Source organism: Setaria italica, chromosome VIII (genome assembly GCF_000263155.2).
Source record: "Setaria italica strain Yugu1 chromosome VIII, Setaria_italica_v2.0, whole genome shotgun sequence".
Classification (NCBI taxonomy): Eukaryota; Viridiplantae; Streptophyta; class Magnoliopsida; order Poales; family Poaceae; genus Setaria; species Setaria italica.
In genome coordinates this window covers 8,240,509-8,258,929 of record NC_028457.1, presented here as the reverse complement: position 1 = coordinate 8,258,929, position 18,421 = coordinate 8,240,509, and the positions used below count along the sequence as shown (strand labels likewise).

The window sequence follows — 18,421 nt, the reverse complement described above, 5'->3', positions numbered from 1 at the left end:
TCTCAAAGGTCCATGTGGGCAAGAGGTGGAGTGCAAGTCTTTAGTCCCACATTGCTAGTGGAGGGGAGGGATGACCAACTTAAATATGGAAGTTGTCTCCACTCCTCCAAGCTATGTGTGTGGGGAGGGAAGAAAAGCTCCACACGCGCGCGCTCGCTCGCCTCGCCTCGCCTCGCCTCGCGGGGCGAAGGGCGCGGGCGCGCGGCACCTGCGTGAATGGTCCGCCGAAATCCGGCCCCTCGCCTTGCGGGGGCGCGGCTTCCTTTTGCCGTTTTAATTTTTGGTTACTTGGTCGTTAAGTCAGCGAGATATATGGAATCCTAACCGGTTTAGATCACGATCGCGACATGATAATCGTGGGCTCTCCTATATATGCGACCTACCGGCCTCTACCAAAGACAGATCTATTTTTGAGAGCTAGGGTTTTTGCCTTCTCTCGCTGCTGTGCCGCCACCGTAGTCTACTCCATCCCGATTGTCGGCGTGCACCGGCAATTGGGAGAGCAGGTCTCCGGAACCGTCGTCTTCAGCGATCCTGCACCGGGAGAGGGCGAATAAGGTTTTTGGGAAGCGCTCTGCGCGACTGCTCGATCGCTTCCTCCGCTTCGTCAAGTTCTTCGTCGACTCCTTCACCACGGCTCGTCTACCTCTTCGTCGCTCGGGCCTCACTCATCGTCGCGAACAACGTCAGGCTGCTGATCGTCGTCGCCTGCTGTATCCGGTAGTCGTCCAGGAGCCGGTTTTCATCAAGAAAGAAACGTACGTTCCCTTAACTCACATTATATCTTCCATACTAGCTATTATGATCTGTTGCAGTCTGATAGCACTGGATAGTATGGTAGAATGTCTGATTCTATTTGCAATGATAGATTTGTCTAGATCTTGCGTAGACATGTCTAGTTTAATCTCCTGCTTGTTCATCATATTAATGATTTATTTCTGGATTAAGTTAAAACTAAAAGTGCTTATATATCCAACATGTACTTGTTCACAGCGCGTGATAGCTCGGGCTCTGCTTCAATCAGCTCCAATGCGAGGTCTGTATGGCAGCTGCGAATGACATAGTGGAGCGCATTGCATCCATTCGTGTCTTGCTTAAAGGTTGCCTTCCTCAGCCGCTGGCCACAGCAGCATGTGAGAAAAAATGATGCCAAAGATGTATGGCCGCTTGTCAAGGCTGTGAGCAGTGGCGTCTCGCTGTCCACGTTGCCGCAGCAAGGAGGGAAGGGTCCAGCTCCACGGTATCCTTGCAGAACTTCTCATGCCCATGGATGGAGGATATGTGGAGGCAGTTGTTCCTTGCGGAGTTGTTCCAAGCAGCACACCTGAGTTATCCATAGCCAACTGCTTCAGCCGTTCAGCATCACCGGATTTGGCTATGTCTAGGAGTCCTCTATCCATCCTTGCCCCTCTTGTTGCACTAGAGCTTCTAGTTGTACTGGTCTCCTATATCCTTCTTGTGGGTTTAGTCAAAATAGGTGCCTTGCTATCAGATATGTTCAGAAGAAGATATTATGAACCTTATATCAGGAAAGTAGTAGGATGCAAGAAAAGTTTAAAAGATTTTCTGAACCTTATTCGACATTGGCAGAATAACTAATGATGCTTTGATGCAACAGTAAAAATTGGAATAAACATAGAAATATATAGCGACTTACAGTGACCACCTGGGTAAAAGGAGAGGGTAGGCGTACACAGAGGGGCCGGGGCTGCCTGTTAATGTTTCACAGTGAAGCAAAAAGAGTTAAGAAGCTTTCATGCAAAAAAAAAACCCTTATTGTCGCACCTGCTACACTAAGAATGTGTTCATTCAATCATCCAGAGATATGATGTAAACGTCCCACTTAACGTATTATTCAATTCTATAACACGGCTCTGAATATGGTAAATTCCGAGTATGGAGGCCACCCAACCACATAAAATCTTCCCACTTGTTAACTATCCTATATTACTGCCATTGACTCAATGAACCAGGCCACCAACTGCGCTCATGATTGTTGAGAAATTCCTGCATGCTTGTTTTTTTGAAAGTTTGAGAAAGTCATATGCCATGTATTACTGTCAGTTACTTGGAAATAACCAGTTTGACCACCAGAGAAGCGATTGTCCGTATCCTTTTGGAACCAACCTCTAACTGACCATCATAGCTAACTGTGACTTGTTGTGGAGTAAATTGACGTCTATGTATTGCTCAATGCAAAAGAAGAGCAGTTGGTGAGCTGTGGACTACAAAAGGTAGGAACAGATATAGAATCTTGGACCTAGACAAGACAAGCCAAAAATTAATGTGAAAAATAGTTGAATGCTAAATAGGAAAAACACTAACTAATATTTTCCCTTTTCTTACTGAGAAAAATAACACTGTGATATCCAAGAGCAGCTGCCTATATGACACTGTTTTATCCATGATAATGAATCCTATTCTAGTTTACAGTATTAGAGAACCTATCCACCCTTGGTCCAGCACATGCATACCGGTTAGCATCAGTACGTTCTAACAGTCATCGCCCCTAGAAATGTAGGAGGCGGGTATGTATAGCAGTGCACCATCAGGAATTAATTGAAAAACAAAACTATACTACATAGTTTAGTCACAGCAACTGATACTAAATGTGTCACTTGTATTTCGATGAAGGTGTGGCTCCTTTAGTACAAGTCCAGGGGTCAGTATGTCACACTCTAAAATAATAATTTTCTCATAATTTTTAAAATTTTCAAATATTTATTTTCTTGACAGCAAATTTAGTATAGGAAAACAATTGATGTTTTTTCTGAATTAAATAAAATGGTTCTATGTGTTGCATTCATGCCGATGCATTTTGGTGTTTCATGAGTGAAAATATTTTAAAACACGATTAGATAATGATTAGGATTTTCTGAGAATTTTCCTAATTTTTCTGGAACTTATTCTCATTTTTCTAGAGATAAATCTATTTATTAGAAGGTTTTATAATCCTTTTCACGAGCTTCAAGTATTTTATTTGGAGTTCTCGTGTCCCAAACTATCTCTAGGAATGTTTCTGAAATTTTTGGAATTTTCAGAGTATTATTCATGGTTTAAAATATTTATCTAGAGTTATTTGGATTTTTCTTTCGCGGAAAACATTTCTGAAAAAAAAGGAAAATCTATCCTTTTCCTATCGGGCCGAGCCCGTGGGCCCCACCCGCTCCGACCGGCCCAAGTCTGTCACGGACACGGCGCGCCGCCGCCGCTAGTCTTCCTTGGCGTGCGTGCCACGCCCAGTCCCCATCCCGTGGCCCTACAAAGGGCGAAGCTCGTCGTCCTGCGCGCCCTGCTGCTGCTCGTGCCGTCCTCGCGCAGCACCACCCACGGCCACCGCCGCTCGCCGGAGCTCGCCAAGCAGAGCGCCGCCGCGCCTTGAACCGCCGTTTTGCCGCGCCTGACGATCTCCGGAGAGAGCCGACACCGTCTGGAGCTCCGCGACGTTCAGCTGTAGCTCCGCCACCACTCGCCATCCTCGTTCCGCCACCGAATCGCCGTCTACCAAGGTTGCCGGAGCAAGCACCGCCACCGAGCGTCGATTCCCCGATTCGCGGCACCTAGAGCACCACCGGAGCAAGAGAATGTCGCCAGGAAGTCAGTGAGGCCGAGCGTTCGTCCGCCAGCCGCTCCCCATCCCCGACCTGCTCCGGAGCGCCGCCATCACAAGGGAGCCGGAGTCATCGCCCCTTCTCCAATTTCCGGCCTGATCCGCGAGCTTCCAACCCCGGTGAGCACCTCCACGATGTCCCCACGCCCTGTTCTTCCACTTCCCCACCTCGGCCGAGCCCCTTGAAGCTCGAATCGCCGGCGATTAGAACGCCCAGAGCAACTATCCGCCATGGCTGAAATCCCCTGGAGCTTATGCGATTAGGTCCCTAGAGTTTCTTGTAATATTTAGTTGTTTCCCTATGTCTTGCAAGATTCACAGATAACCCCCTAGGAGTTCTCAATCTTCACAAGCAGATCCAACCTGAGCTCTTTTACAGATCTAGACCTAACTTTTGTCCTATTCGCGAATACTGTTTACTGTGTCTCGAGAATATTCCTTGCTAGCCCCAATATTTTTTTGTTAATCGCGATCAGATTCCTAATCCTTGTTCACCTCCTAGTTTAAACATTTTAGCTCCGTTTCAATCGGTTCTTATTGCGTTAGATTCGTATCAACTCAAACTATGTGTTAGAAGTATTTTTAATCATGTTCTGTGTTTTTCAAATTTATTTAAAATATTAAGGTGATAAATTGCTTATACAACTGTTTCCTAATTAAAAGCTAATTAGATCTTTACCTCACCTTGATAATTAAATATTAATTTGGTTAATACCTATTGAACTAGTTTTTCTAATAAAATCTAATTAAGTGCTACACCACGGTTGTTCATATATAAACTCAATTTTATTAATATTTATTTAATTTGTTTTATAAATAAAAGCAACGTAGGTTATATTTCAGGTTGTTTATAATTATTAAATGTTAATTTGACTCGATTATCTCAACACTAATCATAAAGCTTTGCGTTTAGATGTTTTCACCTAAGTTATTTTCTGAATAAGTGTTTAATTTGTATAATTTATACATGCACATTTACAAGTAAAATTTGGTGAAGTTTTATTGCGATTTTTCATATACTAATATAATTTGAGTTAATTCTAACATAAGGTGTTTCTTTGAAATAATCTTTACACAATATGTTATTGAGTTAAAATATATCTAGCACATAGTCTTTTGTTGTTTGATAATAATTCAAATCTCTCGATAGCTGCCTTTTCAACTTTAGTTCTGTTTTAAGCGTTTGTTGCATCCTCGCGATCGTAGAATTGATCCCTATCTTTTAGTTTGCTCTTTTAAATATTTTTTTTTGATTGGTGTATTGTTCTTAGTTGTGATTGTTTGTTGATTGATGCGAGTAGAAGGAATGTTGTTCAAGAGCTTTGAAGAGCAAGAGCTAATTATAAGCTAAGCAAGTGTGAGTTTTTGTCCTAATAACTTTATTTAATCACTATTGCATCTGCTTGCATTTAATATTGATGGGTCCTATTAAGGTTTACCTAGTTTTTATGATCATTTCTTGTCAACCTGGGTTTATCTTTCTGTTGGGTAGCTATGCTTACCTGCTATACTTGGGTTATGGTGGTTTTAATAAACTCAATGATTAAGTTTCTTTTATTTGTCCTATACCTTCCATTAATACAAGATCACCATGCTTAATTGGAACATCGAGCAACCACCTAGGAAAACAATGCAACCACAAGGCTATATGGCTCTGCCTTGGCTAATTAATTAGAAACTCTAGTTTGGGGTAATCTTACCGCAAGGGCAAGAGGGGGGACTGGGTCGTTGTATAACTCGGTCCTCTTGGGAAGTGGGCTTGTTAGGACACTATACCCATTAGGGAGGTTCATGCACGCCAGATACCGAAACCTTAGCAAGTTACCACTTATTAGGAAATCTTTGTAAAGGCCTCGTAGTGAATCCCTATCTACTCACACTACAACATAAACCTCAAGTAGAGACACTTTTGTATATATATTTTATGATTTGTCCTTATGAATATGTTTTAACGTATTATAAAGATATTTTTTTGGCACTTGAGAAAGTGTCATATGTATTGAGACACTATTTGAGGTACTTTCAACCATAGAGACATTTTCTTAAGTCATTTTTGTAAAATGCCAATATATAATATTTGGGACATACTTGAGACACTTAAAAATTGACCTTATCCCCGTAAAGACATAGTCTGAGACATTCGCTGTAATATCTTGAGGTACTATTTAGACTATTGAGATATACTCATAAGAAATATACTAAGTAAATATGCAACAATTAGTGCGAGGTTGAGTTGGCTAGTAGGTGGAGTGTTAAGCAAATGTAGTATGAGGTCTTAAGTTTGAAGATCCATCACTCCAAAATTATTATATTTTTGCAATATATTTCTAATCATCTAGAAGATAGAGATATAATATCATACCATTATCACATGTTTTTATAAACAAAATATATCTGTGCCGGTACTAGGCTAGACCAGCATGGATATTTTCAACTATCCGTACCAGCATACTATAAGTGCCGTGCAGATAGTTTTTCATGTCAGAATTGTACGATTCTAGCACATATAGAAAACCCAGATCAATCCAAATTTAAATGCTGAGAAAAAGAATATTCCAGAACACACGAGATATATAATTAATTTAATATATATCTCGCATATATAGAGTTTTTGCACGCTCAATGTGATCACAGATATGCCAAATATCGTGATAGCCTCCCAGTCACGTGTCATCACCACAATGGTGATAGCCTCGACGCGATGGAAGGAAATGATCTCCTTCCAGTGGAAATAAACCAGAAACCGGGAAACCCGGACCATGAACAGGGTGGCCTTCCACCACTTCCACGCGTCTGGCTGTGGAGACAATTTACATCAATAATGCATGGTTGATGGAAGAAGGGCGAGCACTGGACAAGATTGCGTAATAAGGATTTTGTTAAACAGGTCGATCTGATGTTAAACCCTCCTAACCTAATTTTCGATGAAGGCACCAACTTTTTCTTCCCTATTGCAGTATAGATTCGATATGTGGATGTCATAAATAAAAAATAATTATGCTCATCAATGGATGGCATCCATCCTCTAACAACTGCAGGCTCATCATTAACTATACAACAGATTTCATGAATGCTCACATATAATTGTATGGGTGTGTATACCGTGAAATTATGGGTATCTTTGGTACGAATATATGTTGAGGAACCATATGAAAGTATTCTCCACAAATTATAATATATCTTCCAAAATGTATATGTCGTCCACAATATCCACAAATGAGACTATCGGCACGGCAATGCAAGTATTAAACGCTTCGATTAAGTACATCTGTCCTTATTTTGACAACTACAACCTCATCCCATTAACTAACCAACATAATTTCAAGAAATCCTCATTCATACAATTTATGAGTGAGGATTCAATGATATTATTAAAAGGAGTATCTTTCATACAAAATAGACATTGTGGACCGATACTATTATATTCTACATGAATGGTAGCATATCATGCAATGTATTTGAGTATCTATATATCTTCCAACAGTATCCAAAAAAGTTTCTAAACGCACAGAAGTTGGTGGGGTTGCAGGGTGCTTTCTTTCCTATATATAGGACCAAATATGCTGGCGTTTTGGACAAACAGGATCCTTCCACAGCCACCTACTAGTGTAGCAACAACATGTTGCCTGCAAAATTGGCATTTCTTCTCCTGCTAGTGTGTGCCGTAATTTCACTGGATCCAGTAGCCACTGATGGGCCATGTACTGAAGAACAGAAGGCAAACATCGTACTCCACTGTAGACAATACATCAAGAAAAAAGGTCCAGTCTTAGCCCCATCATATCTTGACGAGTGTTGTGTGGCTGTGAGAGCAGTGCCTGATAGGGACATGAAATGCATTGTTCGCCTACTTTCAAATAAACAGAAGAAAAAATACGATGATGATAAGATCCTGCGTTTCCATGATCTCTGCGATCTCGACAATGAGCCTCCTCCTGCTCATCAGGTAGGAATGGGTTGTCCTCGTAATAAAGAAATTATCGGTTGCTGATACGTCAAACAATATTTTGTATCCTGATGACTGAATAAATACATGTATCCTTCTAACACTTGTTCTTCAAATGCCCTCTGCTAGGTCATGCTGTCAAAGTGAAGGCTGTAAACCCTGATGGAGTCTGACGATAGCGAGGTTGAATAATCAAACCTGCTAGTTAATAAAATCGTTCAGTGTGTAATCGTTTGATATGTACTCTGTTAAGGGAAAGGAGTTTGTTGTTTATATTTTTGTGCCCTTTAATTTCCCTTTGAGCATTTTCTTTATCTAGGACACACCGCATATGTCTTCTGGACGAGACAGAAGAGAACTATGAACAAACTCAAACCATTGCAGTTACAGTAATCATGGAGGGATACATGGCCACTTTAAACCTCAGATACATAAAGATTCATTGAGTTCCATCTCATTGAATGCTTCAAACTTAGGGGATGTTTGGATCCCCGGGCTAAATTTTAGCTCCTGTCACATCAAATGTTTGGATACTAATTAGGAGTATTAAATATAGTCTAATTACAAAACCAATTTCACAACCCCTAGGCTAAATCGCGAGACGAATCTATTAAGCCTAATTAGCATCCGAATATTCGATGTGACACGGACTAAATTTTAGCTCCAGGATCCAAACACCCCCTTAGAAGAATTGAGTACCACAGAATCTTGTTTTCCTCCGTTCAGGTCCCCTGTACCAAAAGAAAAACACTACATCGGACGTCTGCCTTGTACCGTCCCCCCACGCCATTGCCCTTCCCAAATCATGCGGTGGACTGTGGCTGATGTCACCGCCGCGAACTTCTTTTCTTCCGTACGTTGTGCTGACCCTCAGTATCCTCCACTCCGAAGCTAAGATGCCCTAGGTGCCTTGCTCCTTGAATCCTTTTGAGCAAGAAAAGCTATGTATATAGCACAGAAAAGTTAAAATGAATAGTAATTTCGGATGGAGGGATACATATAGGAGCAAATACGCTGGCGTTTTGGATACCTGATGAAAGCACACTGCTAATGGTTTTGAGGATTATTACAGTGTTGGGGCTTCTCTTGTACCATCGCAATACCTTTTGTTAGAAAAAATAAATATCTTCGGCCTCTACAACCGCACGGCAACCAAATTATTTTAACATATTTTTAGCACAAAAGATAATCACAAATAATAGGGAAGCAAGTACAAAAACAAAAGGCAAAATCATAGCAAATGCTATTATTGCTTTCGAATCTATTGTTGACGGAGATATCAACAGCAATGACTTCCAATATTTTACTTCCTAAGTAGACAGTCTCCCTTGTGTCCTCGAGCTCCAACAGAGAACACAATCTGAATGTCTTTATTCCTTCTAAATAACACACTTCAACTTACTCCCTTGCAAGTGCCAAGAGCTGGCTACCGACGTTTCTCCTGGAGAACAAACCGACTAGAGCCGCCGGCGCACTCTCAATCCCCTCAACGACGTCCTCACGATGGTGACTTTCCCCTCCATGATGTACCCGACCATCTCCTCCTCGAACCTTGAGTACATGTGGAAGTAGCCACCGACGTTGAACCCTTCCACCCGGACAGCCTTGGGGATGATGCAGAACATGTTGCGCAAGCCGTCTGGCTCCTGTAGGTTGTACTGCAAGATCATTCCACAGACGGCGACCCTGCCGCCATGGCGCATGTGCAGCAGTGAGGCATCCAGCATCGCGCCACCAACGTTGTCAAAGTAGATGTTGATGCCATCTGGGAGGCACCGCTTGAGCGCGGCAGCAGGGTCAGTCTCCAACTTGTAGTTGAAGGCGTCGTTAAAGCCGAACTTGGTCTTCAGGAAACAGACCTTCTCGTCGGAGCCGGCGCTGCCGACCACATAGCAACCTGCTATCTCGGCGAGCTTACCAGCAACCTGCCAGACGGCACCTGATGCGGCAGATATGAACACAGAATCGCCTCTCTTTGGCCTCCCGACCTCCATAAACCCGGCATATGCAGTGAGCCCAGTCATGCCTGGATGAGAGTTGTAAGGAACGGTCGTGATATGTGACCGGCAGATTTTCTAAGGAATGAGAAGGAAATTGGTGCATGATGTTATCATCAGCTCGCTGATCAAGAACACCTGTATATATAGTAGGAGAGCGGCAGCTCGGTGTGCTTGATCTCGGGTTCCAATGCAGTTTAATGCCCCAAATGCAATCACGCTTACCAATTGACCAATAAAAGGTTGCCCGAATATAATACCTACCTCTCCGATGACAAAGTCTCGGGCTGGCACGGTGGCGCCCACGTTGTGCTTGCTCATGCGGCCGTGCATCCAGGGGTCGCATGACAGGTACAGGTTCTTGACGAGCACGGCCGTCGACCCAGCTGGCACGCGTAGCTCCACTCTGTGGATGATGACCTCCATGCCCTCATCCGTGGGGAAACCGCTTACGTGCGGACGTGCCTCCTCAGCACCACCTTGTGTTCTTCGCCATTGCTGCCTCCATGCCGCCGCCAGCCATTTCCTCTACAACCACCAGTTGGTTAACTGATCGATCGCCTTTGGGGTTTGAAGCTGCACAGCGAGCTCTCTGTGACTGTGAGTGTTGTTCCGGCAAATCTGCTGCAGGTTCATGTCATGACAGCGGTGACGGTTTGATATAGCATGCGTAATCCATGACACCAAAGTCCATCCTATAGAATTTATTAAGAAGAGGGTACTTCTGTTCTTATTGTGGGATTCAACTTACATATAGAACTGGGATATACCCAACGTCACTGGTGACGCCATGTCGAAACATTTTCAATAAAGTATACCATTCTCAGTACACACAGAGCAATGTGAACTTATTTCTTTCAGTACACACATGGATTGAATGCGCAATAAGGATTCCATGAAATGAAAAATGGATACATTTGATATAATTAGACATTAATACATATAGACTCATACTATGTGATAACACATCTTACTCCAGATATATTGATATCAAATCCTTCACAATATACTATCAAGGATATTGATATACATAAAACAATTACAAATTGGTCGTTGTGTAGTTCCTTTGTTATATATAGGATCCCATAGACAGGAGTATGAATCAACACACAGTTCCTTCACCCAGCCTACCACCACCTGCTAAATTACACCGAAAATGCTTCCGGGGAAACCAGAACTTCCCCTGCTGTGTGCAATAATTTCTGCCCACCATGTGACCAGCAAAAACCTACTAGGATGTAACGATGAGCAGAAGAAAGCAATCCTGCATGACTGTAGTGAATTCATCGAGCATGGAAATCCCTATAAATACCCCCCAGCGGGCGGTCCATGTTGCGTGGCGGTGCGGGCGGTACCGTTCCTTAATATGGTGTGCATCGTAGGTTTACTCACTGAAGCAGAGAAGAAGCAACATGATAGAGAGAAAGTACGGAACCTTCAATATCACTGTGATAGCGCTCTTCAGCAGTCTCATCAGGTGTGCTGGAAAGAATCTTTAGTTTCTGATACGTTTCAAATTACAAAACATTATGTAAGTGTTTATAAGTGAGGAAATAGATTCGTCATTCTAGCGCTCATCCTTTAACTATTTTGACCTACAGGTCACAGATTAGAAGGAATTATGGCTGTCAATACAAACGGGCGGTGCATGATCGAAATAATGAATTTCAATAAGCTACACCCACTAGTTAATGTAATCAAATTTTGTTTTTTTAGATAAAGGAATAAGTATTATTCCAGGCTCTGTGAAAATGTAATCAATTGTGATCATATGATTTGTATCTTTGATTAAGCAATGCAGTACGCTAAAGATTTCTGGTGTTTTCTTCTCGTTCATATATGTATTGAGCATATTGTTTCATTGGAGAGTAACGAATTTTGCATCGTAGTGTTGCATTCATGACATTCAGATGTCAATCACCATGAAAAAGTTCTCCTCCTCAGACATGATCTTAATTAAATCAATAATTATATATGCATTGTATATAACACGTCCTCTCCACTTAGATGGTCAATTCCAGCAGGTTGGATCATGCTCCTGCTGACAACCTCATTAAAATAACTTTTGGACACTTCCTCAATATCTCTATTATGCAATATAGGAATAAACCCTTCAGCTACACATTTCCTCACTAGATCTATCTTTGTGAAAGAGAAGTCCTCTGGTTAGATGCCAATATATAATAAGCACGTCTTAAGATGATTAGTAAGATTGTTGTAGCTAAGCATGAACAATTTTCTGCATAAATGATAGACAGACAGACAGAAGAAAGAAAGAAAGATAGACAGATACATAGATGGATGGATAGATAGATAGATAGATAGATAGATAGATAGCACATCTGACACCCGGAAGTGCATCCCAAGCATTAAGTTCTCTTGAAGTGTTGGATTCTTTCACCTTTCCTATAAACTAGAGCCTTTATGATATATATAGAGGCAGAGAGAACGGCAAGTATCCCCAGCCGGTCATCATATAGCAAAAGCCTAAGATGCGTGGGAAAATAGCTCCCCTCCTGGTTGTACTGCTGTTTCTCCCAATTCACCATGTGATTGGTAGTTGTACCACGGCACAGAAGGATGCCATCCTAGAGCACTGCGAAGAGTACATCAAGCTGCCTTACTATCCTGTTATAATTCCATCCTACATTGGTGTCTGTTGCGACAAGGTGAGAGATGTGCCAGGGAGAGACATGGAATGCATCGTTAGTCTACTCACACATGCAGAGAAGGCGAGACACAGCGAAAAAAAGATCAAAGGTCTGCGACCTTTCTGTCCATATCACTCACCTCCTCCTCCGCGTCGTCAGGTAAAATTTGTATATTCATTCATCGTACTCCAAAAATTGCATGAGATATATAACCTATGAAATCCTGATTGGCTATGTTTTTGCCAGTCAAGGTGATGGTCCAGCAATGCTGATGGAGTCCAAAACAAGAGATACATCCTCTAGAAAATAAAGTCGATCAAAGCTTGATTACTGTGATATGTACCTTCAGTTCAGAAAAGTATTAAATGAATGTTTGCAGCTCCAATTAAGTCCAGTTTGGCTCATGTATGATTCCTCGCTATGAATGTGTGACCAATATAATTTATCACCAGAAGCAAAAATAAGTGACGCAGATATACAAGCATGCAAGCAATAGACACCAAGTTTGATGATGTGGGTGGCACCTGATGACCGTTTATCAATTTTCCATGTAGAACCACCATGCGTGCCGTTGACGGACGTGCGTCACCTGCTCACGCGTACACTTCCTCAAGCCGCCCCATTTCCTAGCAGGAGTCTGGTTTGCATCTATATTCTACATGATCCCGTGTCTTCGTCATCAGCCACAGCTATGACCAGTCACTTGCCAGCACATGCGACACAACAGTCAGCCAGCTGGATTCTCAAAGCTGGCTTCCGCGACGGCGGCCACCATACAGCGAAAAACAGATAAAAGGACTACTACTACGTTAGAGACTGAAATGCTTTCGGTAGAATATATGTATTCCAAGCTTTATAAAATGGAATTGAGCCTTAAAATTTTTCTAAGGTTTATATTAGCTGAATGTTGCTATCATGGCATAGTGATTCAGAGCAACTGAGATAGCCTGAAAGCAACTTGAGTCTATTGTTGTGGGAGCAGGTGTGATTCAGATTCAGAAATACACTCAAATTCAAAGTCCGAGGCAGATTCGTCTACTAATAGGAGGCAGGATTTCTAGCTTCTATTTAGGCCCCGTTTATTTCGGCCCTGACAACGCAATGAGGTGGCAGACCGCATGAAATCCTGCTGAACACCCTGCAGTCACCGCATGGTACCGCCCCATGAGACGGCTTCCCCCCCGCGAAGGAACTAGCGATGAAACGTTTCCCTCCTCTCGCGGTACGAGCAGTACCCTATCCTCCCGTTCCCCTCCCTCTCACGCAAGGGTTTAGCTCCTTGGCGCCGCAGCCTCCAAGGGTGCCGTTGCGTGGAGAGGAAGAGGAGCAGCAGCCGCCTAACCACCCCGGCCGGAGGCCCACTCCCCCGCTGTTGGCGGTTGTTATTGCCACTTTTTTAGTGTTATTTAAGTGGTGTTTGGACTAAATCTTATACTAACCCGCCACTTGGCACCTGAAATAACCCCATATTCACATATGTCTTGTGTTTTTATCATATTGCAAAATCACAGGAAATACGACATAAATGAAGGGTCTTTTTATAAGATTTGATTTGGGCCCCGACTCTGAATAATGGAAGACAAAATCAGGAACATTGAACTGCAGGCCAGCAGGAGCAGCTGAACTTGCACAAGCTATATCTTCCTCATCCGAACTTCGATTAGAGTGACTTTACATAGAAAATTGCATGCCTTGAAAAACATTTAACCTTTTGTATGAACTGCTCGGGCATTCGAGGGCGATAGACGGCAGGCCGATCGGCCTATGGGGGTCCAGGCAGATCAGCCTAGCCTATTTTCGACCCCGATCGACGTGCCCTTTGCCCCATGGCACCTCTGGACTACAAATATCCCCGTCTTCCGTCGACACGTGCATTCATCCACCAGAACTCGACAAAACCTAGGGCATTCACCAAAAAGAGGTATGAGCTACCGCAAGTCTTTGGAGTTGTCTAGGAGATGGCTTAGGGCCAAAACCTAGCCGCCATGGCCTCCCTGCGCAGTTGTGCCATGGTAGAGTTCAGGAGAAGTAGTAGATCATCGATGGTATGTACTCGGAGGTGATGATCTAAATACATCTATTATGTGAGCAATGTTTTTCATATCATCCAATGTGTTAGTGACTCAATGCCTCTTTTTATAGTTTCTATCTATCGTGGATATGCTTGTTCCTAGTCTAGTTCCGGATTAGACTATCTAGCATGCTTTATGTAATCTTGGTGATTAGATATAGTATGTTAACCCTTCATGATATCTAGACATGTTCACTTGTGTTCATGCCCTTAAACTGCCTGTGCCAATAGGGGGGATGGTGACAGGGGTTTTAGGGAGGTTGACTGGAGGTAGTAGTTTAAAGATTGCTTTGGATGAGGTGCATAATGTGCTTGCTTATTGGCTAGATCTGCAACTACAAGATGATCATCAGGTTTACCCCTCATATGCAATTAATGCTTCATGTTAGGATAAATCCATTAGGCTAGATGGAAAACCCTAGCCAGTTCGCTGCCGATCTATGGATTGATAAATCTTGGATGTAATACTCTAAGACTCCATTTGGATGTAGATATTAGAGGCCTTGGAATTGAATTGGGTTCAATATGAAATCAGCCATGGTATTGAAATTAACCTCGATTCAAAATCTGTTGTTTAGATGACCATTGCATTGCCTTTTGGAATCCTAGGGAGCAGTCCAATTCAATACATGTTTGTATGTACAAAGAGTGGAATTAAAATTTGGTCACCTGCCGTGCTGCTCATCCATCTTCACCAGCCAAGCTCATCGTGCTGCTCGTCCTTCACCAACAATGTCGGACACTGGTGCCACCCCATGGTCCCACCTCCTCCCTCGTTTCACAGTGCGGCTCTCCTTGCGTCGAAATCTTGCTGCCCGCGAGGAAGAAGAGTTGCGACGGCTGCAAGGAAGGGGAGGGAGCCCGCCTGCGAGGAAGAAGAGGAGGGGATGCCCGACGGGAGGAAGAAGAGGAAGGGTACTAGTCATGAGGAAGAGGAGGGGCGCCGGACGTGAGGAAGAAGAGGAAGGGCGGCGGCCATGAAGGAAGAGGAGGGAAGTCGAATGGGAGGAAGGGGAGGAGGCCGCGAACAACGTGAGGAAGAGGAGAAGGAGGCCACAATGGTGAGGAAGAGAAGGTCGTGATGGCGAGAAAGAAGGCCGGAGGGGCATCTCTGGGGGGCGGCGGCCGGCGGTGGAGTTCTGGCAATGGAGGTTGGGGTCGGAGTTCGGGCGGTGGCACTGTTCTGTGGTGGGGTCCGGGTGATGGAGGAGAAGATAGAGCGATTCATCCCAATACGGAGGGGGAAGGCTCGGTTTTGAGGAAGCATTATTTTAGTTCTAAGTTGATTCCATGGTATTGGCACCCCAATACCAATTCTTAATTCCATAGACATCCAAACAGCGGTATTCGCCGGATCCAATTCCAACTCTCAATTCTGAGCTCCAATACTGACATCCAAAGGGGGTGCAAGGGAAAAGCTACGATGATCTGTGCACTTGCGGTTCACAAACTGGCGCGCTAACCGCCACCAACAAGCTTTTCAGGTGCCGTTGTCGAGGATCGGCAACTCGAACTCTAGGACGATCTATCTAATTTTTCGAATTAGACCTAATTTTTATTATTGCATATACCCTATTTTTCTTATTTGTGTCCTTGAAAGCAGGTGAAAATCTAGACACAAGACAATCAAGGAGTGATCATAGCGTGTTCACTAAACTTGGGCTTCATCAAGTCCAAGCTTGCTCCAACAAGATGATGGCTACATGAAGCTCACCTCTTTAGCAGTAGGTGCTAACTCTGTTAGTGGCCCAACATCTACTATTGAGTCCACATCAACGAACATGAACAAGGTATACCGCAGTGTCAATTATTTTTAAGACTAATGTTTCTTGAAGGTTTGTTTGTTCAAGTAACAGGTGTTGGAAGCAACCATGTCAAGCAAAGAGGAACGATTGGAGGGCCTCCCTGCACAGAAGGTGATGATTTGGAGGTGATCAAGACAAGAGGCAACAAGATTTGAAGCACCATGGTACTACCAATTTTCTCCAGTAGGATGCTCAAGATCTTCTAATTGAGTGATGCAACTAAGGAAGAAAACTGCTCAGATCATCAACACAAAGCGCAGGAGCCTCCTCTGATCCCGGCACCTTGGCTACAGAAAAAAATATGGAGAATACGCATTATTGCCGCCATGCTACTTGCTGGTGCAGCAATAGTGATGACCTTGAAGCCAAATGGTGTGCGACATAATGCCCTAAAGATAACAAGATCAAAATCATCAACATCTCTGGATCGATGCACAAGAAGCTACTATTGTCATTAAGATTTTGCGCTACCTTAGAAGAAAACAATAGAATATTTTTTGAATATTCAGAAGCCCCATGAAGTCTACATTACGGATCAAGTGGCAAGGCAATCGGATGTTCCTACAAGCTGTTATGGCCAAATTATCAAAGGTCGCGCATCATGAAATTAGTTCTGGACAATGCGTTATGCTAAAATAAAATGGGCATAACTCTCTCATTTAAACTCCGTTTTAGATGAATGACCACTCATTGGAAAGGTAATTTCATAAACTTTTCAATAGGTCTTTATATGTTTTGTTCTGGATGCAGGGGAAAATCCATGAAGAAGAGGTAACAGCAAGGCGACGAGAACAAGATAGAGGAGATGAGCATGACAACAATGAAGAGAAGCTTTGCAATACTTTCATCAATGTACATGATCAAATTCAGAAGCTTAGAATAGAAACAAAACCAATGAAGCATAGGCTACATTCAATCCATGAAGATGTTAGAAGCGAACCATGAAGGATTACAAAATATGACATCTCGCACAAAGGAACATGGCTTCGCATGAACATGAGCAAGGTGAGGAGTCTACCTATATTACTATAACTAAAGTGCTTTGCGGTAGGCAACCCATCCTTTTACTTATTTTCTATATTAAGATGATGGTCTATATTGTGCTCTTTAATCGAAACCATCAAGTAACTTTGTACCATTGCTCTAACAAATTATTCAATATCATGTTGTATGCTTTGTTCCATCATTCATGTGTTAGCTTGGCTTTCTCCTAAAACTTTATGATGAATGCTTTCATATCTATGTTAATTCTTGTAGGGTATTTTCTTTTTTCAATCTTGTGTAAATGTGGTGTTTAGACTTGGTTGTAGACCATCATCATTTAGTTTTATAAACCTTGCTAGCTATTCATCTTATTTTAACATTGTATTGGTTGATTTATAAGCTTTGCAATGCGCTTTATTTTTCTTATGCTGTAAGGAGTTAATACTCTTGGGATAAGCATAGTGTTTGACCTTGATTAACAATTTTTTATAACTATGGAGAAATTCAGCAACCTAGTTGTAATCACAGTGTTTAGAACTTGGTGTAAATATTATCTTTGTTTATATTCCTACCTGTCATTTGCATAAACCTACACACACGCACACTCATTAGGCCTTTATTTTTCTTTTACTAAGTTAGCTATGCCACAAGTTAAGGTCTTAGGGAAGTATTCGGTTTGTTGGCAACTGTTTTTACTCATGACAGTCACCTTGGGGGTAGTATGTGCTCTTAAAATTTTTTACAGGTTTGGCGAAGCACTTTCATGAAAGGAAAAGAGAAGAAATTGAAGGACAATAAAGACGATAAAAGTGAAGAAGCATAAAGACAAGCTCCGGACGTGGAGCACAAGGATTTCAACAATCATAAAATGCTTCATCTTCTTCTTCGAAGCCTGCACAATGCTAACCATGGGGGAGGACTTGTTGGACGAAGATAAAAATACTATATGGAATACAATGATCACGGTCGTCAGAAGATGCTAATTTTTCTTCTTCCATGCTAAGCACAATGCTTAAGCATGGGGGAGGTTGCGCTACACTTCATTACAAGCATCAAAAAGATGGTAATTCTACCTCAACCTTCTCTTTGTCCATATCTTTCTAAATGCCTGTGTATATAAGCTTTCAACCATAGATTTGATGAAACCTATGTATATCTCTATCCCTATAATAACATGGCTACTAGAAGTGCAACCTAGTTTTTGTTTTCAATAAATCATGATCACCATCACCTTGTGCTCACCACGATGTTAATAATTTTGGTATAATCATGTTTATGGAAAAATGATGAAGGTTGCCACTTTATTTTTACCTACACAATATTGTATATGACTTGACTAATTGCTCTCTATTTAATG

At 42.5% G+C, this 18,421-nt stretch overlaps 1 protein-coding gene and 1 long non-coding RNA gene across 2 annotated transcripts; one reads left to right on the top strand and one right to left on the bottom strand.

Moving 5' to 3' along the window:
• Positions 1-3,193: 3,193 nt before the first annotated feature.
• Positions 3,194-7,829, top strand: LOC111258155. Its single transcript, XR_002678751.1, has 2 exons — positions 3,194-4,967; positions 7,686-7,829. It is a non-coding gene; the product is annotated as an uncharacterized LOC111258155 (long non-coding RNA).
• A 1,184-nt stretch (positions 7,830-9,013) lies between these two features.
• LOC101766332 (2-alkenal reductase (NADP(+)-dependent)) lies at positions 9,014-9,580 on the bottom strand. Its single transcript, XM_014805675.1, has one exon. It carries the CDS (start codon positions 9,578-9,580, stop codon positions 9,014-9,016), a length of 567 nt encoding a protein of 188 aa, XP_014661161.1.
• Positions 9,581-18,421: the final 8,841 nt, after the last annotated feature.

What these genes read in the sequence shown, in the direction of transcription:
- LOC101766332 (XM_014805675.1), bottom strand. Translation starts at nt 9,580, where the DNA reads ATGACTGGGCTCACTGCATATGCCGGGTTTATGGAGGTCGGGAGGCCA.